Source organism: Filicampus tigris, chromosome 6, assembly GCF_054856515.1.
Source record: "Filicampus tigris isolate MCC_2025a chromosome 6, RoL_Ftig_1.0, whole genome shotgun sequence".
Classification (NCBI taxonomy): Eukaryota; Metazoa; Chordata; class Actinopteri; order Syngnathiformes; family Syngnathidae; genus Filicampus; species Filicampus tigris.
Genome location: NC_141222.1, coordinates 23814968 through 23842761, shown reverse-complemented (window position 1 = coordinate 23842761; position 27794 = coordinate 23814968). Strand labels below are relative to the sequence as shown.

The 27794-nt window shown below is 42.5% G+C and overlaps 1 protein-coding gene across 4 annotated transcripts; it reads right to left on the bottom strand.

Annotated features, from left to right (window-relative positions):
* Positions 1-138: 138 nt before the first annotated feature.
* On the bottom strand, positions 139-26772 carry kdm4c (lysine (K)-specific demethylase 4C). 4 transcript variants are annotated; one of them, XM_086033605.1, is made up of 22 exons: positions 26631-26772; positions 24635-24801; positions 24377-24552; positions 24018-24132; positions 23184-23377; positions 21261-21310; positions 20874-20977; positions 20483-20620; positions 19572-19765; positions 19183-19421; positions 17122-19085; positions 16178-16289; positions 15066-15256; positions 13668-13911; positions 10888-10964; positions 10492-10547; positions 10275-10383; positions 4399-4593; positions 3555-3725; positions 2217-2336; positions 1558-1650; positions 139-1142 (listed from the first exon to the last, which is right to left on the bottom strand). In XM_086033605.1, exons 2-22 carry the CDS (start codon positions 24776-24778, stop codon positions 975-977), a joined length of 4854 nt encoding a protein of 1617 aa, XP_085889731.1. In that variant the 5' UTR covers positions 24779-24801; positions 26631-26772; the 3' UTR covers positions 139-974. The 4 variants fall into 4 exon arrangements, with proteins under 4 accessions (XP_085889731.1, XP_085889733.1, XP_085889732.1 ...); XM_086033607.1 differs by having other exon boundaries at positions 1573-1650; XM_086033606.1 differs by having other exon boundaries at positions 17131-19085.
* Positions 26773-27794: the final 1022 nt, after the last annotated feature.

Below are 27794 nucleotides of genomic sequence, written 5' to 3'. Positions count from 1 at the left end.
ATACTGCCGCTGAATGTGTGGATTTAGGTGATCGTTGGTTGCTTGGGCAAACGGCCGTGAGTGAATGTGCTGATTAAGAAAGTAAACAAGTTATTCCTTGTGTCCAGTCCGAGTTCCCAAAAAAAATGGTATGTTCACTGGCAATTAAAAAAACATTTTATTTTGCTTTCCTTACAGCAGTTAGCAATAGTTCAACTATAGCAAGCACAAAAATAAATACAAATTTAAATAATTTCAACAGTGAGTTTCATTCAACGGAGTAGCATTTCACGTTTAATCAGACGCACGCGGGCATGGCTTCCTGTCTTGTCAACAATGACTACTTTTTTTTTTTTTTCTTTAAATAATTCATAATCTCAATGCTCATGTATTTTTGTCAATCGGAAAGAAACCATTATTGAAGTGACAAACGAGCAGAGAGGAAGCCATGGTGGCGCAGCTAAGCGACAGTGTTAAACATGCGGGGGGGGGGGGAGATATTGACACACAAGGGAAAAACTACAAGCAAGGTGCAGAAATGATCCAGATCAAAACTTCGACCTCCACAAACCTACCATGGGCAAGCTGTTTAGGAAAACCATTTTACATTTCTCATGTAAAAAGAAAAAACTTGTGACAAATGTAAAGTCACAGTTCGCTTTTTGTTTTTGTTTTGTTTTTTTTCTCCCTGACGGATGTGAAAGGACAAGGGGGCAACTGAGGAGACGACATCCTCAAGTATCCCTTTCCTTAAGAGTCCAACTGGCCAATCACAACGCTCCTCGCACAATCGTTGATGTAAAATTTACAAATGCATCCCCTCTTTCTTTCTGCCCCCTTAGCTGGTTACAAGGAAATCTGGGAAATCATTTACAGTCCAAAAAATATAATCTCAAGCACACACGCAACACACACACACACACACACACACGCCTTTGCTTCGACTGTGACCTCAGTGCATTCATTTGTCTCTGTCAGGCCCCCCCTCCCACCCATCACTTTTCTTTCCCTTTGTGTTGCTCCCATGTGCTTTTGGCAGTGGCACGGAGGTCCGGCAGGGCCACGTAGTCCTTCTGGAAGCGAGAATTGGGAGTTCGCTGCCGTTTCCTCTCCCCTTGCGTGGTGAAGAAAGCGTCCTGGAAACGCATGCTGGAGGCGGTGGACTGGCAATGGAAGATATGGAAGGGAGGCTTTCATTAACCGCTCATGTCTTCAAACACAAAATTCAGTTGAACCTCTGAGGTCAAACACAGTCTGTTCCTCAACTACCAACATCCGTTTTCCCCAACAGAAACAACAAAAGAAACATATCATGCATTTTTTTTTTTTTTTAAAGTGATAAAAGTGACTTTTATCACGCCGCATCTACAATGCTAATGTTGTTATTGTTTGGACCGGCGGCGGAGCTACTGGATTGAACGGAAGTGGCTTTTACTTGCGAAAATGGAGCCGAGACTTTTTTGAAAAAAAAAAAAAAAAAAAAAAAAAAAAACCACAAGCGGCCACTAAAACTTCTCATTGTGTTTGACTCCACAGGTTCCACTGCATCGTATCGCGCAGTGGAAATATAATACTTACAAGTCGGCGCTTCACCTTTTTAGGCAGGTCTTCGTCCAACGTATAGACGTCGTCCCTTTTTGCCAGCACCTGAGAACCGTCCTCAAACTCCACCTGACGCACGCACGCACGCACACACGGATCAAAGTAGTGGTCATTCAGCGGCGACCCAGTGAGAGATGGGGGAAAAAGACAAATGTGAAACAACGCGGCACTAAAAAGCAGTCCTTCAACAAACTTCTTTAGACGAATCTCAACTTATGCGAGCGAGTGCGTCACGGATGCATTAGTGCATAGCTAACGTTTGACGCCCAGCTGGACTAAATAAAGCTTTAAGTGGGGGGCCGCACGACTCGGAGCCTGGTGAATATTTCAGCGAGTTTGAATAATGCAGCACGTCACATCCTTCTCATCCCGGGCTCCCTCTTCCCATCAGCGCTCGCTAGCGCGGCGGCTTTAGCGCTCGCGCTCCTAGTTGCGGCGCCTGGTGTCTTTTCTCTCCCTTGCAGCTATTCTCACGCGGACGCGAACATGTCGACGGAGTCACGATGGCTCCCACGTCGAGGGAGTTCGACTAGTTCGCAGGCACTCCCCGGACTCCGCGCAAGACACAACTTTCGCATTTGCAGAGGAAGAAGGGGAAGGTAAGTGTGTTAGTGGGTCACTTGACTGCATCATACCTGGCACATGTAGGACACGTTGGATCCCAAATATTTGGCACCGTAGAAGAGCCCATCGGGCCATTTGACTTGAACGGCTTCGCCGACTTCGGGTGGGCCCAAGTTGACACAATCTCTGCTCTAAAAGTATAGACACGAGTAAGAGTCAGTCTGTGCGAGTGCACGCAATAAGACGCAGGAACGTTTGGAGTGAACATCTGACTGAAAAAGGCTCATCCGGGAGATGTTCTGGGTTGGACGAGAATTCGCCACTTTGGCACAACTGTCATTTTCAAAACTTTACGCAATGAGGGAACCTACAGTGGAAACTCCAAAGTTCATTTGTTTTCTGAAGTTGAGCCGTGATTGGTTGTTACCTGAGCCCTGAGCAACTGTGATGTCATTTTCAGTCGACACCAAAGTGACAAAATGGCCGCCCCTTGAGATGGACAAAAACGGGTGGATTTTGCTGCTTAAAGCGGAAGTCAACCCAAACATATTTTTATCAAGAATATGTTCTATGCTAGCCCACTAGTTGAAACAAGGCATTCTGATAAAAATTGCGTTTGTGGAATGAGAGTTAATCCACTCGTTTTTAGCCATCTCTAGGGGCGGCCATTTTATCACTTCTGTCGACTGAAAATGACATCACAACTACACCAGGGCTCGGGTAACGATCAATCACGGCTCAGCTTTAGAAAACAGGCGAGCTGTGATTGCTCGTTACCTGAGCCCTGAGTAGTTGTGATGTCATTTTCAGTTGACAGAAATGACAAAATGGCCGCCCCCTGAGATGGCTAAAAAGGGGTGGATTTTGCTGCTTAACTCACATTCCACAAACACAATATTAATCAGAATGTTGTGTTTCAACTAGTGGGACTGCTGGGAACATATTCTTGAAAAAAATATGTTTGGGTTGATTTCCCCCCCCCCTTTAACTCATATTCCACAAATGCAATATTTATAAGAATACAGTGTTTAGACTAGTGGGGGCGAATAGAACATAAGTAAAGAAATGTATTGGGTTGACATACCTTAAAGACTATAAGGTTAAAAAATACTGAGAAAAATCGCCTGCAAAGTCAATAAGCTTTTTTTAACGGTGACGGTTTCACCATAAAATAGATTCATTCTATTTCCTATTCCTAAATATGAACAAATTGGATGTAGACCCAGATTTTACCTTAAAATATTCCACAGGAGTGTAGGAGCCCATATTGGACTACATGCCCACACGAGGCTAAATGCAAGCAGAGATCTTCTGCAAGAAGTCTCACTTTGATATTCTTGTAAAATCTTATAGTTTGTAGACGAGGGTGGGAATCTTTCCGATGTGGACTTAATTAAACACATCCTCACCACTATGTCCTCGGGGTAGGTATCATTGGAGAAGGAGCCGTCATCAAACATGACCTCGTAGAACATCTGGGAGGTGATCTCTGTGACCTTGGAGCTGTAGTAGCGCAGGTTCTTGTGCTTGGAGATGACTGTCTGGCCCAGCGCGATGGACGCTTGAGACGCCCGCTGTTTCTAATTAAAAAAAAAAAAAAAAAAAAAAGAAGCAATTAGTGAATAAATGGACGACTAGAGTATCTTGAAAAGTAAAGTTTTATAGCTTTGCTATTCTGCAACTCTTTTGCGTTTAAAGCGGAAGTCAACCCAAAGATATTTTTTTTCAAGAATATGTTCCCAGCAGGCCCACTAGTTGAAATACGGCATTCTGATTCATTTTGCGTTTGTGGAATATAAGTTAAGCAGCAAAATGCACTCGTTTTTAGCCATCTCCGGGGGCGGCCATTTTGTCTTCTATCGACTGAAAATGACATCACAACTGCTCACAACCACCAATCATGGCTCAGATTCAGAACACAGGTTGACTTCCGCTTTAAAGGATCAATACTGGGTTTCATTTTTTTGTTTTTGTTTCAATAGTCATTTGTGTGAACTGACCCTTAAGAGATAAATCATGAAAATGACTTAATCAGTGTAAATATTCTTATGAACCTCTCCCCAAAAGTGAACTTTTAAAGCTGACCAACTGCATACTTTTCTTACATTTTCAGTCCCTTTAGCTAAAATGTAGTCATGTCCCAATACTTTTGTCCGTTCAGTGTTCATGTGGTTCATCAGACTGCTGGATTAGGTTTGTGTTGCCGCGCCCGCGATAAACGAGCAGCGACTTACGAGCTGTCCTATAACTTACGGCCGAAGAGCTCCGCGACTGGTGTCTATGGCAGGTGATTGACACCACGTACGGCCAATCGTCGGGCTCCATGACAACCCCGGCGGCATGGCCACAGGTCACATGAAAAGAGGTGGGACAGCGGCCACACGAGCACTGGATGCACGCACCCGCCTGCCGCTTCCCCGCCCAGCGCTTACGACAATAGATGCACTTCTGTGAAAACACAGACCACAGCAGGCTGTCAACACCGGACGCTGACTGACGCTGACCAGCTCATTCCGTATTATCGTATATCCCATGAAAAAAAAAAAAAAAAAAAATGCATTAGGTCAGCCAATGAAAATATTCCTGCCTCAGTGTCAAATCGACAGTAACCTGAGGGTTTTTAATGACATTTTTCACTGCGGTAGAAGCACTGATATAGGCTGCAATAATGCTAAAAATATAATATACTTCAACAAAACCTTCTAGAGGGGTGTAAATGGGCCAAGGACAAAAAGGTGCAGATGTAGGAATGTTGCTCAAAATCATCCATAAAATTTGCGCTGTGAATATTTTTCACAATCAAAGCATGAAAATGGCAAATATTTTGCTTCTGTTTTTGTCCTTTCTTGACAGAACATGTCTTTAAAGGGGGGAAGTCGACCCGAACATTTTTTTTTTCAAGAATATGTTCTATGCAGGCCCACTAGTTGTAACAAGGCAATATGATTAATATAAAATATGAGTTAAGCGGCAAAACCAGCGTTTTTAGCCATCTCATGAGGTGGCCATTTTGTCACTTCTGTCGACTGAAAATGACAGTTGCTCATGGCTCAGATAACAACCAATCACGGCTCACCTGTTTTCTGAAGCTGAGCTATGATTGGTCGTTACCTGAGCCCTGAGCAGTTGTGATGTCATTTTCAGTCGACAAGAAGTGACAAAATGGCCGCCCTCTGAGATGGCTAAAAACGGGTGGATTTTGTTGCTTTACTCATATTTCACAATATTAATCAGAATGCTGAGTTTCAACTAGTGGGGCCTGCATAGAACATATTCTTAAAAAAAATATATGTTTGGGTTGACTTCTTTAAAGAAAATCATTTGAGAGATTAATAATTTTGAGCTTCCTCCTGGTGGCCAAGAACTGTTGCATATTACTGCGTTAAATTGTTTTAAAAATAGCAATTTTCTAAAGGTTACATTTAATTGAATGTGGACATTGTGGTTTTAGCAAATGTATGACCCAAGTACTCGGAATGCAAACTGAGGAACGTTAGCACGTAATGATACAATCCTCAAAATCTACAATCAGTTCCCTCAAACTAATCAGATTTTCTTTTTGGCAAAACAAACCTGATAAATGTTTCAAACATTCATCAAGCACTAAAGCAAGTTTGTCTGTAATTTGTATTTTTGTTTCATGACTTGCTGAAGAGATGAAGAACACGTTGCATCATTGATGGTGCTTTCCACTAACTTTACTGACAGTCAAAGAGTGTAACTTGCTCTTAAATTAAATTCAGTTTACAACAAAAAAACAGACTGGAACAAAGCATCTCCTCAGTCTTATCTTAAACTCGGTCATCGAGTCCTTGTGTTGCTCCTAAACATCATCAACAGTGCGGTCTTCGGACTGGGCTAAACGCCTGCTTTGCATTTCGTTGGAGAGTGCACGAGAATGAGCAACAGAGACAACAAATTAAAAGACAATAAAGTGAGTCAGCTTGCGGTCGTGCCTTGAACGGCTAACGTCATTTTAAACCACAGTTTACATAAACAAACGGACGGGAAGAGAGTCAAGCGACTTGCTTCCAGCGTTACAATCGAAGGAAAGCCCCAAATAAGAGCAATCAGATGACATCATCTGAGATTACCGCAACCATCCGGCGCGCCGGTGTTTATGCGCGCCAACGCTGCCACCGTGCATATGTGCACAAACGCACTCTCACCTGCTGGCCACTTTCGTGTACTAAACGGCCCATCAATTCCAAACCCTTCGCTGTGGTCGTTTCCGCTTTCCTCAAATCCTCCGCTCTCCCACTACGGGGGGAAAAAAAAATGACGACATCCTGCCATTATAACCCTACTGGCTGCCTCTGTTCGTATGCGTCCTCCTTCAGTCCATTTCGTTCACAACCAACTACACTTCTTTAAGGTATAGCTGCTGTGCCTCAAGGCGCAGTTTTAATATCCCTTGCAATTACTCATTATTTCCAAGGAAGCCTTATATAAATATGCATGTGTTTACAATAAATTAAAGACACACTATATCGACTATGATGAAGTCGGTGGCGTTGATGAGCCAAATGGGAATTAGCTGGCTGGTAAATATGGAAATGTGGCTTCCCTAATGATGCGTCGGGTCGCTTGATCAAATTCATGGGGCTACGCGATCGGCGTCGACGTTCTGCATGCCAGTAGTTTTAAAAAGTACACGGAAACGAAAAAATTTGACGTTACAGAACACTTTTGTTGAGAATTCGTTACAATTACTTCAATGGGAACTACGATAAATTTGGGCAGCAAGCCGGATGAGTGGTTAGCACGCCTTCTTCACAGTTCTGAGCTTCTGCTTTTGATTTTTTTGGCTCCTGCCTTCCTGTCCATTTGCCGAATAAGAGTGTGAATGTCTTGCGTAGGGTCCGGACGATTATTTGAGCAGTTGATATTACCCTAGAATACCGATTATGACGTTTTTGTTGACACATTTCAAAATTATAACACAAGCCAACGACAGGCAAACAACATTTCCTTGTTGTAAAGTTAAATAATAAAGGACGTATTGTTAAATAGTTAAATGTTCTCCCCATAACTCATATCTTTGTTTTAAGCGTTAAGGGACCAAAATGAGCTATGTTATTCATTACATATTTCTTTTATTAATCGGACGATTAATCAGTTATCGGAGAAGAACTAGCCAGAACTAAATTGTGTGTTCACAGTAACAATTGGCAGCATGTATAAAAGTTGCGGCGACAGGATGGAATACTTGGCAGAGCACAGCAAGCACAAAATGAAGTTTGAAGGGATAGACTTGGAAGTGTACGCGGAAGATGCCAACAAACATATTACAGAGTTACGCAAAAGAAATTGATCATTTGAGTTATTTTGGGGAAGCCAGCAATGACATAAAAGTGATGATTTGTTGGATTTAACTCGTCTCATATTCAATGCATCTGCCAATCTAGGGCTGCTCGATTATGAAAAAAATATTAATCGCGATTATTTTGGTAATAATTGAAATCATGATCATTTATTTTTTGGTACAAAACAAGAAAATGTTGAATTAAAAAAATATATATAACGACAAATATATTTCCTTGAACCAATATCATTTATGTAAGTTCCTTTTGGACCAAACAAAATGTATAAAATTAGTTATGACATTTTTTTTTTAAAAGGTGCAAACGTATAAATTCAAGTATGATTTCCTTGTATAACCAAATAGTGTGTTGGATATAAATGTATGTTAATGGTTTAACTTTTTTACGATGCCAATTTTCTAATCGTGGAGTCTAAGGCGTTTGTCACATGTTTAATAATGCATAATCATATTCCACTTTAAAGTAATTTCTCCAGCAGGGCTGCCTTTGCCTTTCTAGTCATCACCTGAGGATCGGAAAGTACTGCATCCAGAAAGAAGAACCCCAAAAATCTTTTTTTTTTTCCCCCTTATGTAAAGGTAGCCCAAAGATTACAGGAATGCTTTACATGAAATGTTCACCTTTCTGCGTTTTTCTTTTTAATTGGGTCTCCTTTGCTTTGCACATCTATCGCTAAACAGAAGGACGTCCGCCGCGTGCCTGCTTGATGACGAACTTGGCCTACATTTCCTCAGGCCTTTTCCCACACCTCCTCCATTATGGACGGCTGTGTGCTAATGCGCTGAAGCGCTGGCCGGAGCGTCTCGTCTACCTATCGAAGCCAGCAGGACAAGATTGTGACTGGCGTGCAAACCAATGACGTGTCTATGAGAGGCCGTATTGGTCTCGGGGGCTAATGTGTGTCAGTGTGAAGTAATTGTTGGAAAAACAATGTGCATGAGACCTCAAAGTTGTGCGAGAACATTAACATCAGCTAATGTTTGTGCATCCACGTAGGAGTCTAACCCACTTTGCGCAATGCCTGTGCCCTCTCTGGGGTGTATTCGGGTGGTTGTGTGGAGCCATGCGTTAAGAACATTCCCACGGTAAATTATGGATGTGTGCGGGTGCGCTCCTGTGAGTGTGTGTTGTGTTACAGTAAATTATGAATGCGGTGGGGCGCTACAGGGGCAACGGGTCCAGTGCTGGCCTCAAAACACATGGAGGACTTGGAATGAACACACTAAACAAAAGGAAGGGATGCCATCTATAATGTCACTAAATTCAATGACACACTAGGTCGTGACATGGCCTTAAAAGAACAACTTCATGTTCAGGTTGCACGGGCTTGTCGTGGCACTTGCGGACAGGATATTGGCATTTGCGCAAGCACTAACATTACGGTTCTTTTGTTGTTATTTTTTTTTTCCATTGTAGCATGGTCTAACCATTGTGCAGTAAGCCTCGAAATTACGCACATTTTGTTATATTTTCTTTCTAATATTACTTCTAACATTACATACATTATTATGATGAGATATGTATAGATGTATAGATATATAAAAAGAGTCTTCTTTTCTTTCGTAGTCGACACAACAGAGTTGATCGACTTTTTTCCCCCAGCTCTACTGTAATGCACTAATTATTTTGGAGTCAGCCAGTCTCCTTCAAGTGTCTCCAGTTGGTCCAAAATGCTGCAGCCCGCCTCCTAAGTGGAGCTTGTAGGAGGAAGCACATAACGCTGGCTTCCTGTCTGATTGCCTACATCCTGTAGAGTTTAAGGTTTTATTTGTTTTTAAATCCTTAAATGGTCTCGTCCCACTTTACCACTCTGAGCTCCTCCGCCCCCACACACCTGCCCGGTGCCTCAGGTCAGCGGACCAGATGCTACTGGAGGTACCCGAGGACGGCTCGGAGGAGATCTAGCTTTGTCCATTTTTTAAATCTCATCTTAAAACGCGTTTCTATTCTCTGGTTTTTCGATTCAGCATGACTCTGCATTGTTTTCGTGTTTTTTAATTTCTTTTCACTTTGTTACGGTATGACGGATTTTCACTCCATGTTCAGCACGTTGTATGCAGCAATAGTTCTTTTAAAGTGCTCCATAAATAAAGTTGATTTGGGTTTGAGTCACGGGGCGCGTGAACACAGCTAGCGCCAGTGCTAACATTACTGTTCTCTTGTATGCAGCGCTTGGGAAAACTTTTAGCAACCGCCTAAAATGATCCAATGATATTATTACCTTACGTGAGTCAATTTTATCGAGGGCGATTAATGAATGCATTTAGGTGAACAGAGATTCGGCATGAACTTCGCCGTGTCCCTCTATTATTGTACAATTGCACTTGCAACCTTAAGATGATCTCCATATACGATAACGCTCCCTTCTGAGACTCTAATCCAAGCGGAAATGAGCAGGCAGGGTTCGTCTTGGTTATCCACTTGAACTGAGGAGAGACCTCGCCACTACTTTTCTTTGTGTGGAGCTATCATGCCCGCCTGGAGCACGGGGCTAACTTTGGTGGCAACATGTCACGTCTGTTGAGACACACTGCGGCTTTCTCATTAAGCAAACACACATACACGCGCAGCAGATGCACGCACACCCAACCCCCCCCCCCACACACACACACACTTACGGACATTTGCACTAACACAAGCCCCGCTCGCACCCACCAGTGGTTAATTATCTCGCTTTGATTGCGGGCATGTTCGTCTCACGTCGTTAATTGGAGCTGTGAACACTTCATTAATTAGACCAAGCCTGTCCTTTAAGGACCTGGGGAATTCCAGAGCTCACTTTGTGTATGCGAGTGAGAGCCTCACCAGTTTGTATCGCTGCATGGGGATCCGACTCGTGTCAATGGGACCCCGCTTGGCTTCGTTGCTGAACCTCGCCTCTGGCAGCGCGACCGCACACATGATGTGGGCCCATCTACACACAGCGCAAACAAATTAAGACACTTGGACGCTTATTGTGTCCGCGCTCTGGGGATCAGAGATGAGTTTGCTGGGCTAATCGCAGAAGCAAAGCTTGTCTCACTTGTCATTTTGGGTCTTCTTCAGTGCCCCGCCTCTGAGGTTACACAAATAGCATTCCTGAGGAGAGACATTAAGAGAGACGAGAAAGCAAAAGAAGGTTTTAACTAGGCTGCTTTCATGTGTGGGCTCTGAGTCTGGTCTATGGAAAAATAATTTGGTGCTGAAAGGAACGATTCACTTTCAAAAGGTTTTAAAGAGTTAGCTTCTTTTCTTCCGCTCATATGAAAAAGGTGCGCTCGGCGTGATTTAAGGCTTATTTTGTCAGGTAGCACGCAGAATAAACACCTTTGCGAAAGGAAAGGTTAGCATTATGAACAAAGGGTTTAGAAATCTCGATTGGAAAACTACAAAGAAAAAGCATCAATGCCGACAAAGTGCCACTGTCAAATACGCTTACCGCTGTGAAGGTGCCCTGCGCACAGCGGTCGCAGGACCACTGCTCGCTGGCGTCGTCTTCTGCAACACCGTAGCAACCTAAAAGGAAGTTGGAATTATTCAATCTTTAGCTCCAAAACATACAACCCATGTGATATTTATCTACTGAGTCAATGTTCCTCTGAAAGGCTGTTCAGCTACTCGAATATAATTTCAGGGGATTTCCCAAAAGACTCCCCTTAATTTGCACTTGGTTAAGGACAAACAATGTCATGCCACAAAGTGGAATATAATGCTTTTAGACAGCTAAATTCCCTCAAATGTTTTTTTTTTTTTTTTAAAACATGACGTTCAGGAGATGGCTGTTGTGATGCAGCCATAACGCCAAACCTGTCGTCGTAATTCCCTTACGGCCCTTTTTCTTTGTTCGGTGTCTGCACTTCCTTATGCTCCTGACTAACTCACTTTTCTGTTTCTAAGTGGAAAATGGAGGAGGGTGGGGGTGTCTACTTTAAAAGCAGAGTTGTGTGAGTCTTTTACAAAGAACTAAACACTTGATAGAGAATGGGAAATCAATTGCCAGACACATTGGCGGAAGAAAATAAGATTGTTTCTGAAGACTTTGAACGGGTATTGCTCTATGCAACAACAACAACAACAACAAAAAAAAAGCTAAGCATGGCAGCCTTAGGGGAACTATGGATCGATGGCATCTAATTGAGAGAATGTTGGCGCAGTTAAAGCAACAATGTGTGGTCATTTTGCTTTAAAATAACACCTTTGTGTTCATTTAGAGGGTAAATTGATTATATTACATCATGCTACTATACCCATCGTCACCTGTTATCTAAGGTTGACTGTGTTATTATATTATACTTTCACATTAGTGGTTAACTTTTCGCATTCGTGCGGCAGACGTGACATCAATTGCATGGTTCGACACTCCACATTTGTCATTTGATTATTTTCATTGTTTTTAAGCTATTAAGACATGAACGTTGAGGTGCTGCTTAAAACACTGCTTATACCCGTCAAGGTTTTAGGATGGTGAAGTGAAAGTGAGAGCTGTGCGATAATATGAGACAAAAAGGTCCCCGCCAATGACCTGAACCGGGCGTAACTGCTTTGTGTTAGGCCAAATGCGGAAAAATCAAACTTCGCACGTTTTAATGTGATAAGCATCGGTTTTCTTCCCTTTTACAAATCAAAGCTACTAGCTATGTAACTAGTAATGCTGTATATAAACCAGGCCAAGTGTTTCAAATGAGTTAATATTCATAAAAAAAGTAAAATAAAATAAAATTTAAAAAAAGACATACATATATACATAGGGCTCTGCCAGTAACCTGAACCGGAAGTAAATGCTAGGTTTTGTTATAGTGAATGCAGAAGCCAAACCTACCTATCATGTTTTAACGTCATAAATTACCGCGCTATTATGTGAAACTTATCACAGTAAGACCGAAAATTCAGCACGTCGTTAATACATGATATTTAGAACTTCTTTCACATCGTTCGCTGAAACACCACAGTCTAGTGCAGCAGAGCCTTCGAAACAGACTAAATGTTGTTCCTCAAGCCCATATCCCACTGAACGGCGAACATTTGCGAGTGTTTGCAAAGGTCGCCAATGTAGCGTTCTCGTTAGGGTTGGTTCAAGGTCACAAACATTCGCCAGACCTTCGCCTGTAATTTTCTTGTCGCAAGGGCAATTTGAACACGTTCAAAATGTCATGTTCAAAAAGAAAAAAACAAATGTTTGCGACTTTGACAAACCCTGATGTAAACGCGCATTTTTTTCTACTTGTCTGCTTGAAATTCAACCAGCAGAGAGGATTTGGACAAGTTATGAGAGCGGCCTTTTATTTGCAATAAAGTTGGCGCGTGACTGTATGTCTGTTCTTTTCCTCGCCTATCCATCACCGAACCACGCGTAACGTCCAGTCTCACCTCTCTTTCCTTCCCACAGATCAAATAACAACAAGAGCGCGAATGATGCATCAACCCCGTCCTTACCGATGGTCTTGAAAGCAAACTTGTGGTTTTGTCATCAGTGTCAAATGACAGAATGCAGTCCCACACTCTTAACCACGCGCATGTGGAGCAACTTAAAATGTGTAGAATACACAGCGTGCAGTCGTTAGCCGCACACAGACACACCGCATAAGTAACACCTACACCCTCTCGGATAAAACATGAAGGGATCAACACTCGTGGCACGGCAGGGATTGAAAGCGACTTAAGGATAAGCTATGTCATTTTTGAGGTAAGGGGGATTCTAGGCCGAGGACCAACATTTATGGGTTTTAAAAGTGTGTGTGTGTGCGTCGACCAAATAAGGGCTTAAGATTTTGGAAGAATGTGTGTGGATTCGAGGAAGAATCGGATGGCAGTTAAATGAATGAATGAAGGATTTGAATAATTACTGTGCCTTGTGTCTCGGTTTCAACATTGGGTACGGAAAGACTCTGGGGGTCTCCTACAGTGCGTGTGAAGGCTTCTGGATCTGACTTGGGAGCTTTCGGGCAGGAAGTATGGGAGGCGCAGGCAGAGGATGCTAACCGATGACTTGGGAAACAATATACTTTTAATCCTCAGAGCGGGGGTGGAATTTTGAGAAGAAATGATTCAGAGCTTAAACCCACTGACCCGCTAAGAAGCAGAAGATGGAGAAACCAAATAACAATGTGTCCCAGTGGAGTAGGTGGCAAGCACACCAAGTTGTCAATCTATTAGCTGAACTTGCAGCACTCGTGACTACCTGAGAGTTTACGGTGCAATCCCGAGCAGGAGGGTACATACTTGCATGTACTTGAAGGCAACATCCCTGGCAGGAGAGCAGCGGGGAGGTGCCATCGTCCTGCAGCAGAGGATTGGTGGGAGTCGGAGGGCAGTTTTGCTCTCTGAATGAAAAGCAGATTTCTGGTATCAGGGGCTTGGATTTCCTCGGACCCCTGTAAGAACCAGCAGAATCCTCCTTGGAAGACGAAGACTCCGATGTGTCTTCTGCTGCTTTTGGGCTACCGTCCTCTGCTTTGTCTTCCCCCTAGGATAAGAAACCGAATTGTGATATTCTTCTGAGTGGTGGATAATGAAAAAAAAAAAACCCTCCATCCTCATATCAAAATGTTATTTTGGAAAGTGGCAGATAACGGGAATGATGATTATCGTCACTGATGTGATGACGAGGATGATAATTATGATTCAGACAGCCGCCATTTGAGTTACGGCTGGGTATTTGGTTAAATTATAATGCATTAATTCTACACCAACAAAGATTTGACAAAAAGCCATTTGATTGGCAAGAATCATCTTAACAAATGATCTAGCAGGTTATTTCAATTTTCTCATTACTCATCACGTGCGTCATCCACACCTCTCCTCAAATAAAGGCCTGAGTTGCTGCCAGCAGGTAGCTACAATTTCCCTTACCACCAGGAAGCAATCATTTCCTTTACGACGGCATCCACCACCATTTGTCTTCCGTTCCTTCTGTCTCATTTGTACAATTATCTCATCATACTGGTAAATACAATATAATATAGCTAGACATTTATTAAGGTTTATTAAAATACATATTGCATTGGAACATAATTATGTGTGAAAACGGTTTAAAGATAAACTACCATATTGGAACATTTAAAATTATATATATGTTTTTAAATAAACAACAGCGGCTTCTCTAATAAAAGCCTGATACTCTCTCAGGTTGCGTAATTAAACCCCCAGTCATTGAGAAATACTTTACTGCGCAAGTGTACATGGCGTGACAATTCGTGGTGTATTTTTGACAAGCCCGAGGCCCAGGAAAGGAAGCAAGCCTTTTATTTTGGTCAATTAGATACTATTAAAACAGTTTCGTACGGGCTCCAATAAGCTGTGTTGATAAGTAATGAGTTCGACATTTAACACTTACCACCCATGCTTTAAAAATGGCTAAAATCTATTGAAGGTAATATGCAACTTTCTGTATAAAATACATCTCCTCTGAATGGAGTTTTTTGGGGGGAACCATTCAATCCGCCACAGTGATCTGTGGATATTGATTCCTCCGTTATCAGCTAAGTGACTAGAAGTCAGAGAGCAGCCATATTTAAGGCGTGTTAATGCATAATGACCATCTTGCGATCAATGCGCATGATAACGGACACACACACACACACACATCAAGAGGACATTTTAGGCACACCATGAGCTCACCTGATAGTAGGGCATAAAGAGTGTGCATACAGCACAATACGGCTCCATGGTGGCGGCATGAGCATTGTATTCCCTCTCCGCTGTGAAGCAGCTCTTCCTGTTTTGCCACAGGTAGATGAGCGGCCTCGCCCACGCTTCAATCTCTGGCTCATCCTCCTCATCCACGAGGCTTAATTCGGGGAGCTCCAGGTCTGGGCATATGGACATTGATCATTGTTTGAGTATTTGTCTATTCAGTTTCAGCCAATGACTTTTTTTGTAAAAAAAAAAAAAAAAAAAAAAGAAAAAAAAAACAGAGAGAAAAAGGCTAAACAGTTTTGCTGCTAAATCACATCTAATCCATCACTTATGCTGACAAATCTTTCCAGACATGGCCCTGTATGAGAAAGAAAATGACAAACAGCTTCCAATGTCATCATAAAACAAGCTTGTCAGTTGTGGTAATTTCACGGTAAAAGTGTTGCGCAGGGATAAACAGTGACGAAGGCGGCTAAATGATTGATCCTTCAATGCTAACATGGAGATGAAGGATGAGATTGTGCGCATATGTGCGTTCACAGTTGATCATCTAGGGCCCTTCGGCTTCCAAACCATGAAAACAAATGGAGTATATATCACAAGGGTATTTTATTATAATGGGACATCGAAGTAAATCTTTTTTTTTTTTTTTGCTTAATGCACACATTGACGTCAGAGGGATCATTTGGGGAGACATAAAATGTGAAAAATGAGGAGAGGCAAGCGGGGAAATGGTTCCGCGGTTGTAAAAAGCAACACAAATGCTACCTGGCATTACTTTGATTTCTTGTTCACCGCATTAAGACAAAGGCTGTTCACAACTGAGGTAATTTCCTTGATAGCCTCACTACCTAAACAAAGGAAATGGTCTGCGCTATTATGTTGTTGATGTTGAATAATCATTTTTGGTCATCAAATCCAACTTGTCTTCCGGCTCACTGCAATGAACTAAGGAAGCCAAATGGTTTCTGGCTTGGGACCACCTTCTATGCAATACAAACCACACATTAAGAATGAGACTAACTCTTGGCTTACATGTCACTGCAAAACCTCAACAGAACCTCGCAATGAACTTGAAGTGTGTGCATACTGACCATCATCACTGGCAGCCTGACGTTTGACCGCAGTGGGTACGGCCCTGGCAGTGGGTTTCCTGAGTGGGTGACGCCAGCTCTTAGTGGTCCTCTTGACTGACAGAGCAGGATACTGGCGTGAACAAGAAGGTGGATGGGAATGAGTAGATGTACATGTTTTGGGTTAAGAGGACTTAAAGGGGAAGTCAATCCAAACAGGCCTCGGCTTCAGAAGACAGGTGAGCCGTGATCGGTTGTTATCTGAGCCCTGAGGGTCTGCGATGTCATTTTTAGTCAAAAGAAGTGACAAAATGGCCGCCCACTGAGATGGCTAAAAACGGGTGGATTTTTGCTGCTTAACTCACATTTGATATTAAATCGTATTGCCTTGTTTCAACTAGTGGGCTTGCAGAGAACATATTCGAGGAATAAAATATGTTTGGGTTGATTTCCTCATTCACGGCTAGACATTTTCAGACTGTCTTTTACCGTAACGTTTGAAAGAAATATAAATAAATTCCTGGGATTGAATGGCTAGACTGTGAAAAGATAAGTAAATCCGCCAATGGCAGTGAATGAGTTAAATCGTAAAATTCAATCAAAATTTTGTCCATATCAGGGGGCGGCCATTTTGGCACTTGCTCTCAACTGAAAATATCACAGTTGCTCAAGGCTCAGGTAACAACCAATCATGGCTCAGCTTCAGAAAACAAGTGAGCTGTGATTGGTTGTTACCGGCGCCCTGAGCAACTGTGACGTCATTTTCTGTCGACAGCAAGTGACAAAATGTCCGCCCCCTTAGATGGCTAACGGGTGGATTTTGCTGCTTATCTCAACCTCCACTAATGTAATATTAATAAGAATGTCGTGTTTGGACAAGTGGAGGCGCATAGAACATATCATTGTAAAGAAAATGTTTGGGTTGACTTCCCCCGTAAATGAGGACTGTTTGCTAAAACACTCACAGCACAAACCTCCCCTGGTTCCAAGCCTGATTCATCACACTCGTAGTTACTTGGATCACTTTCCTCCTCATCAGATGAGTCACTGCTGCTCTCCTCACTGGCACTGCTTTGCTGCTCATCATCCTCGTCAGACTCGTCTTCCTCCTCCATACCAGACATCCCGCCCTGCTCACCTCCTCCCATGACCAAAGGCAACACAGCACCTACGGACGACTGTATCCGCCTTTCTAGCTCCCCGCTTGGAGAGAGTGCTCCATCGGATTCCCCTCCATCGCCGCAAAACTCAACGTCATCCGCGGCGGTGACTGAAAGCAGTGAGGTGGGCTCAAGCTGAGCCCAAGTAAGCGGTCCAGCGTCCCCCTCTTGGCTCTCACGCAATTCTTCTTCGGGGTGTTCCAGATGCGTGACCTCTTTGCACTGGGGTTCGGTCCACACAGTGTATGGTATGGGGTCGTGGGTGAAGTCACAGGAAGGTTCTGGTTGGAGGCTTTGGATGAGCACAGCGGGGCCCTGTGAGTTGAAGTTCCTCCAAATGCTGCTGGAGTCATATTTAGGCTCCATGTGTGCGCTCTGGGATGTACAGTGTGAACGAGAGTGCCGTTCTAATTCTGAGTAATGGTGCTTTGGGATGGAAGGGGACGAGAGATTATCGGTTGAGGTACCAGGCTCAAGGGGGCCAACGCCGCTTTGACTCAATGTCATATTTGTTTGATCTTGGCCTTTGGAGCGATCACTCGTTGCGAACTCGGCTAAGCTGGAATCTTGCTCTACTAGGGGTGCAACGCTCCGTGCTAGCTGGTAGGAGACCTCGTTCTCGCTAAGATTTCCAACCACCGCATGCTTTTCTGCACTTATTTCGGACTTTAAAACACCTTTGTGAACACAATCGGATGTGTTGGCAATGTCATCGCCGTTGAGATGAGCCAGATCCGTTTCTAACCGTTGAATTGCTGCGCTGTGAAAATGATCTGCAGAGTGCAAATGCCAGTCGTGGGTTTGTTCTGTGTGCGAAGAGTCGTTGGGAATCCTTGAATCAGTCTCTTCCTGTTTAATACCGTGGGAGGATGGAGAAGCTCCCGGCATCTCCCGCTGGAGCACAGGTGCAAACTGGTGAGAGTAGGTGCAAGATTTTGAGGGGGCGGGAAGCCCGTCGTCAGCTGGGGTCAGGGAGGGCATCTCTTGGGTCAGTACAGGGGGTAGAGAACTGACTCCAAATGCATCTGCTGGCTCTGGGGTGAGGTGCGGCATATCCACTGCACTCCTTTGTAGCAAAGGGGGGGAAATACTTTGCTCACAACTGCCGTTTTCTACCACGCGGTCGTGGCTTGAAGAAGCAGGAGGGACACTTGATGTGCAACTATCTCCCTCTGCTGGCTTAAGCTCTGAATCGACTACTTTTGTAGTGCATTGTGAGTGGATATGTTTTTGGTCAAAAGTGTTTGATAACTCTGGATTCACATTTGCGCTCGCACAAATTCCAGATGCTTTGTCCGTGCTGCTGTTAGTGTTTGGCTCCGGGCTTGAAGTGTTTCCCGTACTCAATATGTTTGTTGTACGAGCATCAGAATCCGGAGGACACAAGCCCATCTCTGTCTCAGTGGTAGTGCTTGTTGTGCGGCGAGAGGATGTGAGTGCGTTGGTCTCCATAGGAGGGTCCCTGGTAGAACAGTCCTGAGAATTTAAGAGGTCTTGAGGTTCAGAAGGTGACGCGTTCATTCCTAGATGCATTTGAGACGGCTCACACATATCTCTGAGTCCTTCAGAAGTTCTATCATTGATCTCAGGCGTTGAGGGGTCTTGAGGGTCACAAGGAGTGTCAGTTTCTGCCTTCAAGTCGTGCTTTGCCGAGGAGGTCGGGGACGGACTGCAACCGGACCGGGAGTTTGGGAGATCCGCGTTAGAGAATCCCAAAGTGTTGCTCTCTACTCGGTTAACCTTGACTACACACATCTGCCTGCAGCGACCTGTAGATGGACAGGACAGACACACTTTATCACTATAAAAGTGAAAACGGTAGTACTGTCATATCCAAAAGTTTAAAACACCTTGAAAAAGTCTTACCAGAAAGCTGAAGAGAGTTCTGGCTTTGTCTCGTCTCCCTTCTTCCATGTTTCTCCTCCTCTTGATCTTCCGCTGCCTTTTCTGATTTGCAGGGCGATTCTTCCACGGAGCGTCGCACTTTGGGCCCGGGCGGACCGCACAGGCCTTTCCTCTTGCTGCCGCACAGAGAACTGTCATCGAGGCCAACAGGCTCCTCTGTGGTTCGGAGACGTTTTAAGCGCATTCGAGGGTGGCCGCCACTGTTTGCGCAATGAAAATTTAAGAGGAGATAAATGGGTGGGGGGAAAAAAAACATGCAGTTCTATCAAATGGTCAAAAATACAGATAATGAAAAAAAAAAAACAGCATGGCACAAATACCAAGAGTAACAGTGAAAAAGGGAACAATACCTTTTATTGGAGGATTTCATCCTGCAGCGCCTCTGCAACCAGCTTTGCAACTCGGGTGTTGTACTGGGAGTAGCCAGCGTGTGGTCGATGGGCGCTGAATCTTTGCCTAGCATCCAGTTGGCATAGCGGTCGGGCTGAAATCTCTTTACAAAAGGCTCCATTGATATTTTGACCATATCCTTACTGCAAGTACACTAGAGGTGGGAAAACGAGGACACACATTCATTTTGCTTAATATAAAGTTAAAATACACAAAAGAAAAAAAAAACACTCTGTTCAACTGGAAATAGTTCAGTATATTACTCCATAATGACTATTTTTAGTTTTCTTCCCAAACTCCACTGACAATATTGATTAATATCAGTGTTTTTTTAAAGGTTTCTTCCCCAATAGATGTTTTTTGTTGTTGTCTTAAATAAACAAATGCAAGCATAACTGTGCTAACCAGAGAAAAAAAAATCTATGGAGATCTTCGTTTCAGATTTAGATGCAGACTGAAAAAAAAAAAAAAAAAAAAGTTGACACCCCACACCCCCTAAAATGTAAGTGCCTATATTTACAAAACCATAAATATACCACAAACTATAAAAATATTGTAATTAATCATTTTAAGCTCATTTTACAACATTACTCTTAAAAATAAGTGACTTCCAGATGCTTTGAGCTTTTTAATAGCCACTCAGCAGCCAAAACATACAGGGGTGGTGAAAAAAAAAAAAAAAAAAAATCACGACTAAACTCAGCTCCTCCAGTTGAGGATATAACTTTAACACACTTCCTTGACTCAATCACGACTTTCCAAAAAGCAAGGCTTTGGCGCCATTTTGTGGCGTCTTAAAGAAAGCACAAGAACTGTGAATGAGTGAGCTATAACCACTGCAGTTCCATGAAAATCACAGCTGATTGGATACCTGTGTGGCATTTTTGCCGTATTCTATCCACCGTATGGTTGCAAAGTTGGTTGACTCGGCACAATTGAAACCATGATTGAAGCCGGCGTGATAGCCATAAGGGAAGGTGACCATGAACTCTCCAGCCTCCTGCGTGATCTGAAAGTTTCAATGTGGGAGCGGGAAATCGTAAGAGGCGTGCAAGAAAACACAATGCTATATCTTTTTTTTTTTAATGGCAAATGAAAGGAAATAATAAATACAAGAATGAAAATAAAGCCAATGCCAATATCTGCGCTCTGTCAAAAATAGGCATGGCTCATTTCTGGGGCAGGAAAAGCTGTTTTCTAAAGTTTGTGAACAACAATCATTTCAATGGCAAGAAAGGAATGGAACAGAGAGTAATTTTCACCTTATCAAATGGAATGCCATACTTCTTCAGCACAAAGGGTGAGATGAGCGTCATCTTGTGACGGAGAAACGCCTCACACCCCTTGAAGCTATTAGGAAAGAAACCTGAGAATACACACACACGCACAAAATTAAAAGACTAATGAAAACAGAGCTTTGCCGTGCCAGACAATTTAAATTGATATTTGGATTTCAGAGCAGCTACTTTTTGCTGTTTTATTTTTTAAGTGGGAACAAATCACTTTCCAAAATGATGCAAAGTTAATTCAAACATGACAGCTTTTTTTTTTTTTCAACGTTATAAGTAGTGAAACTGTTTTTCAACCTTCACTTAATTAGCCTACCTCAGACATTTATCCTATAAGGAGAATTTAAATTAAAAATTTACCAGTAGCCAAACGTTCCAGTCTCTTCCCATGCTCAGGGGGGATGGCATACCTATCAGGCAAAAGACAGAAAGAGAATTACACGTGACTTTCAAAAAAACTCCATATTTGACTCACTGTTATAGAGCCCGTGTTTTGTACAGCCAGGCCAAAGAGGCATTGTAAATTAAAGACTGCCATCTAGTGGAAAGTAAAGAAGAAAATGCCATCATTTTAGGGTAGCGCCAACTAAAATCGTGTCTAGTGTGAGTGTAAGTGGGGGGTTGGGATCATTATATAATGTTAAAATCTCCCCCCCGGTGTTGTATTGGATATCCATCATCATGTGACTTGTCATCTTAACAGAAGGAAACTTAGTAAGGACATCATGGGCATAGTATAAAGGGGCTTTTGTGAGGCGAGCATATTTAATTGCCCCCATCCTGGGATGAGGCAGTGTGTGCGTGGGTGCGTGCCCGTGACACTGATCCTTGCACAATTGTAGAACCTAATGAGCAGAACTGGGCACAGAGAGGGATATGCTAACATAGAAATGACTAATTATTCCTCATTCACCAACATCACCTGAAATATTTAGCTGTGCTTTAACGTCATCATTTGAACCCGTGTCTTTTTAAAAGCAGCTTTGCTTCTGTTAAAAACGCAGATATGCACAGTGCTCCCTCTAAACTTGAACAATAGTTTAGGTTTGAATGTTACATGAGTACAATTGATTTGACTAGTTAACTTAAAGTGGATGTCAACCCAAACACATGGTTTTCAAGAATATGTTCTATGCGAGCCCACTAGTTGAAACAAGGCATTCTGATGAATATTGCGTTTGTGGAATAAGAGTTAATCCACTCGTTTTTAGCTATCTCCGGGGGCGGCCATTTTGTTACTTCTGTTGACTGAAAATGACATCACAACTACTCAGGGCTTAGGTAACGACCAATCACGGCTGACCGGTTTTCTGAAGCTGAGCCATGATTGGTCGCTACCTGAGCCATGAGCAGTTGTGATGTCATTTTCAGTCGACAGAAGTGACAAAATGGCCGCCCCCCGAGATGGTTAAAAAGGGGTTTCAACTAGTGGGCCTGCTGGGCACATATTTTTGAAAACGATTGTGTTTGGGTTGATTTCCGCTTTAAGGCTCAAGATTTCATGTTTGATTGCTAAATAGAGATTTAACAATGCTGTTGTAGTTTGCACTGATGTTGAAATGCATTGCGTCATACCAAATGTAGTACGTAAAGTATCCACTGAGTGTTTATACAGTCACTAATTGCAGGGAGCCACCTCAACAGTGATCAATTAAACATTAGGAGAGCAAAACCCAAACACTAAAACAGGATGACAAGTACAAGTACAAGTTATACGACGATGGATTACGAAAAATAACATACCATAAATAACTGGGAAATCCACAAATGAAAACAATGAAGGGGGAATATTTAGATAATGAATGAATGGGATTTTACCTCCTTTTCTTGATGCACGAGTCGAAATATTTACAGGGCTTTTCTAAACCTTCCGACACACATTGACCCAATGTTTCTGCCTGAGCAAAGAGCAGCGGCCTGATCAATAGTTATTTATAACATTGCATCAACCTAATCTAAGCTGCATTGGCCTTTGTTGTTTTGATTAGTGACCCTATTTGAATGTAATGGCCTAATTTTATTTACTTGACAGAATTAAACAAGCATTTGCTGTATTCAAATAATTGCGTTGAAAGATCAATGATAAAAAAAACGAGCATTGTGGCTCTACCACCCGGGGCTAAGTAAGCGGTTAGGAAGTTCAAGTGGGGTATACTTTGTTGTGAAGGTTGGAATTGCAGACACTTGGTTGTAAAATCTGTAGTATTGCTTAACTTGATGGCATCCTGTTGTATGAAGCGCTTTTTCGTTTGTCCATCGACTGCACATAAAGCGCACACTAACCAGGACTTAGGCTCGCCAAAGTGAAGGTAGTTGATGCTATACAGGTCCATATCTTCTGTGTGCCAGGAGAAGGTTGTTTTCCACATGCCAAAGTAGAGATACGGAGTGTTGACCCCCTGGATGGACACGCCGCAGTCCTCCTCGATGACGTCCAAGATTGAGTTCAGGTGGCCAATGTTCCATTCCTCCACATCCTACAATATTAAACACAGTGACTCTTTAGAAAAAAAAAAATGTGTGAATGTGATGATTTCAGGTTGTGCATCTCCACAAAAGACAATTCGATACAGTTTTTGATACGTCGGTTTGCGAAACGATTCTAGGACGGATTTGAAAGTGGAACGATTCGGTTCGATATGGTGCAGCTCCGTTCAAGAGGGTATGATGCAATTGCTTTACTATTGTCATTTTACATATCCATTTGAATAAACTTGTCAGTACTGTCACTGTGCCATTTCCTTCTAAGATACTGTATATCTTTCCAATAAATATTTGATAGGCATCTTGATGTATTTAAAAAAAAAAACAACAAAAACATTTCTATTCGATGCACTTGCATCTTTTAAATAAAAAATAATTTTCAAGCTAAAAACTTTTTTTTTGTTACACCACGTAATTAATTTCATTATATTCATTAATAAATTTGGACCGGCCCAGTCGGGCCTGTGTCAGTGTACTTTGATTGGCCTGACACAGTCAAGCGGTGGCCCTGTGCCACTGTTCGGGTGTCTCAGGAAAAAGACAAAATCTGCCAACAGCTAGGGATAGGTTCCACAGGAAATCCATGAATACATAGGGATTATTGCTTTTCTATTTCCAAATAATTCTGCTTACCTCATCATAGAGGCTGCCGCCCACATCTGCACCATATATGGGCGAAACAAACGTCAGGTTCTTCCAGTACTTCCGTTCGAGATCTTCATAGTTCAGGTAACGAGGCGTACAGTACCTGTAGGGGGAAAAAAAAAAAAGAACTTTAACTGAGAACATAATGATCATAGAGTTAAACCTTCACCTCTGCGGGAAAAACTTGGATAAATTAACTCCATTCATTTACTTTTGCTATTGATGACACGTTGATGGATGAGACCATTAAGCTCACACTAAATGTGAACAAGAAAACGCAGTTACTGCATGGTCTTGTGTGACAAGGGACCAGTGCCTTTGGACAATAAGATTGTCGGTATACTCACATGTCGCTGTTTGCTAGTCGCCTGAACTCCTGCACACTGAGTGGCTTCTTCTGAATGTTGTACTGAGTGAAAAGGCCTGACTGGCCGGCCACCATCTGCTGAATGGGAGCGTCGATCATCAAATCGTCTATGTCGTCATAGGTACGACGAGGCTTCCAGCCTTTAGGAGGAATCACCTGGAGAGGAAAAAAAAAAAAAAGAGTAATGATGGACTGTTGCTTTTGGGAAGAGCAATAGGAAATGGGCAAGTCTTCATACCTTGGCAAGACCTGCGCGCTGTGCACCCTGAGACTCCATATAAACTAGATACTTGTTGAAGTCCTTGAATTCCTCCATTGTGGGCCTGAAGGTCATAATCTTGCAGGTGGGGTTTGCAGGGGTGCACACCTCTGCTCCCGCCATCCTGTCGCCTCATCAGATGCAAGCTGGGGAAAAAAATAAAAAACATTACAGGTAGAACGCTCCAAAAGTCCCCCCCAAAACATTCAAATTGCGATCTGCTTTGTTTTGTATGGCAGATCCATAATGACCTTATCAATAAATGTCATTATTTACATTTAAGGATACAAGGTTATGGTAAATGGGCTTTCACTTGTATCGCGCTTCTCTACCTTCAGTACTCAAAACGCTTCACACTGTACCTCACTTACTTACTGATGACACAGCGTCAGGAGCAATTGAGGATTCAGTATCTTGCTCAAGGACACTTCGATATGGTCATAATGGCCGGGGATCGAAACCGATGACCACTCTACCACTGAGCCATGCTGCCCCCGGCATAGATTGATGTGTAATAAATAATACCAGTGTTACCTTGTGTAAAACTATTTACTATTAAGTGACAATCGGCAAATAACGGCCATTTGGCCGATTATTTTGGCTGATGTTTGAATGGCCTTAAAAACCTCTTGTTTTTGATTGACACCTAGGGCATCACTGTATTTTAATGACCGCAAGAAGGAGCTTTTTAAAATATAAATAATAAAGACCCATTTAACGCTTTTGCTCATTAGGGTTGCACGTGAGCTGGAGTGCTCCTCTCGCCTAATTCTAATTACACTACTTACTATGTCTCATCAATTTTGTTGACATTTACTTTCTAATGCCCGGACACACATTTTGATATTCTCAGAAAAAAAAAATCATTTTCACAATTAAGCCTTGACAGGATGTGTCACACATGCAATTTACATTTTCACCACCAGGTGGAAGTAGAGATCCCAATAAAGTGGATTGATGCCTCATATCCTTTCATGATGCCAAACGGGACCCCTCTCGGATTTGTCCCATCCGCCCACCCCACTCCCAAAAGTGAATTCAATCCCACCATAAACAAAGAAACACAACGCGCACGTTTAAAACTTCTGTGGATTTTAAACGTTCGTCAACTCGCGCCGCACAGTAATGGCTTGAGACGTGCTTATATAAGACATCTTCAAGATGAACCGAACTATCTCTCTGGAAGCAGATTTAACTGTTGCTACATTTTGTTTACACTGCTCGCCATTGTCCGCTAGTAACGTGTTACCCCTTATAAAGCGTGCATCGCGTCAGTCGGCACATCATTATATTTAAAAAGCCAATTAGTTAACATCATGGCACGTAACGAAATTACATTTCTCAGTCAACGTCTGTTTATTATTCACCATTAACCAAGTGTAAATGACACGACTGAGCTTTGTTGTCTGCTTAGCTAGCTGACTAGCTACGTTTTGTTTTGATTCCTAGCAATGGCTGAGCAAAATAGCCCAGCTCGCTAGCTCACAAAATAACTCTTTGGCTTAATTGTAAAACAAGCGTTCACTGGCAAAGACGAAGCAGTATTTGCATAGCTGTAAACATCAAATAAAACAAACACGAGCCAACCACTCATTTTACTAACTTGTGAGAACAAGAGAACAGGGGGGGATTTAAATGTCCCACCACTCAAGGTGGCTACACACACAGGCCCACAACTACTACTCTTAGCGACTCTGTGAACTGCAATAAATTCCATTTTAAATCTTCATGACATAAACGCTATTGCAATTATTGCCAAAGTTGTCCAGTAAATGAGTAAACAAAGGAGGGCTCCCAATGCGAGAATCCCACTGGTGTTAACGTGTGCCAACTTATCTAGCTAGCAAGGCTAGCTATTAGCTCTTCGGAGCAAAGGAGTCACGAAACGCACAAAGCATTAGGATATAGAAATACTTGGGCCGCCAAGCGCGATCATCTGCGAAGCCGAGCAAGGGGTGTTAAAAATATGCATTACCTTGAATTCGAAAAAGTGAGCGGCGCTGTTGATTTCCCCTTCCTCGTTCGGCCCAGCTGATTCACATGACAACTGCTCCTGCTGCTCGGTGCCGCGCATGCAGCGTATTCCGGTGTTACGTCGACGACCGTCTAAAAAGTAGAAGCCTCTCGGGAGCGCGCACGCAAATTGAGACCCCTTCTCGTGGTTGTGTGTCATATCTGACCGTATTGCAATTTTTTTATTGTTATGTTTGTGTTGGGATTTTTAAATCAGTCCCACAGTTACCAATTCTTTATAGAGGCGTTCAAAAACGTGTAGGGTCACAAAAGGTTGGAGCCCATTTTTGACTGAAAATGTTCTTTTTAAAACACCATCCCTACATTAAGGGGCGCAAATGTAATGGGACACATTAAATGTCTGAAAATAGATCATTTCTCATAGCCACTTGATTGAAACCCCTTTGCTGGCCATGACTGCCTCAAGCAGGGGTGTTCAAACCTTTTGCAAAGAGGCACAGATTTGCTAAGGTGAAAATTCCGGGGGCGTCCAAGCACATTTTAGTAAACCAGTACGCCTTTTGTTTTTGACTTCTTTAGAATTTAAATTTCAAGATTCTTAAATATTGGTCCATTTGAAACATAACATAGCATTGGCAAATAAATGTTCACAGATTGTTATTATTTATTTATTTATTACTATTTATTTATTTATTACTATTTATTTATTTATTACTAGGTAAGTAATAATAGGTAATAAGTATACAACCCTCTCTAATTTAGGTTGATCTTTGTTTCATGTCCAAAGATTGTTCTTCTAGAACTGTGCTGGATTTCGTAGATGTTTGGTTATTGTTGTTTTAGTGAAGTCTAATCTAGTATTTCTATTCTTGAGGCATAAAAGTGGCTCACGCAGTCTCATCTTTATGGTAAATTAGGAAAATGACACGCCTGCCTTCCGGAGAGAGATTTTACTTGGTTAGCTTTTGGGAAGGGGGTCTTCACTATGGAAATGCTTCTGTGATCATCCACCACTGTTGTTGTCTGTGGACGTCCAGTTGATTTAGAATTTCTGAGTTCACCACTGCTTTCATAACAATAATAAATTTGCTCAAATTTAATTACCTTGGATTATATGTTCATTATTCTTAATTGATTAAGATTCATCTAGGTGAAGACACTGATC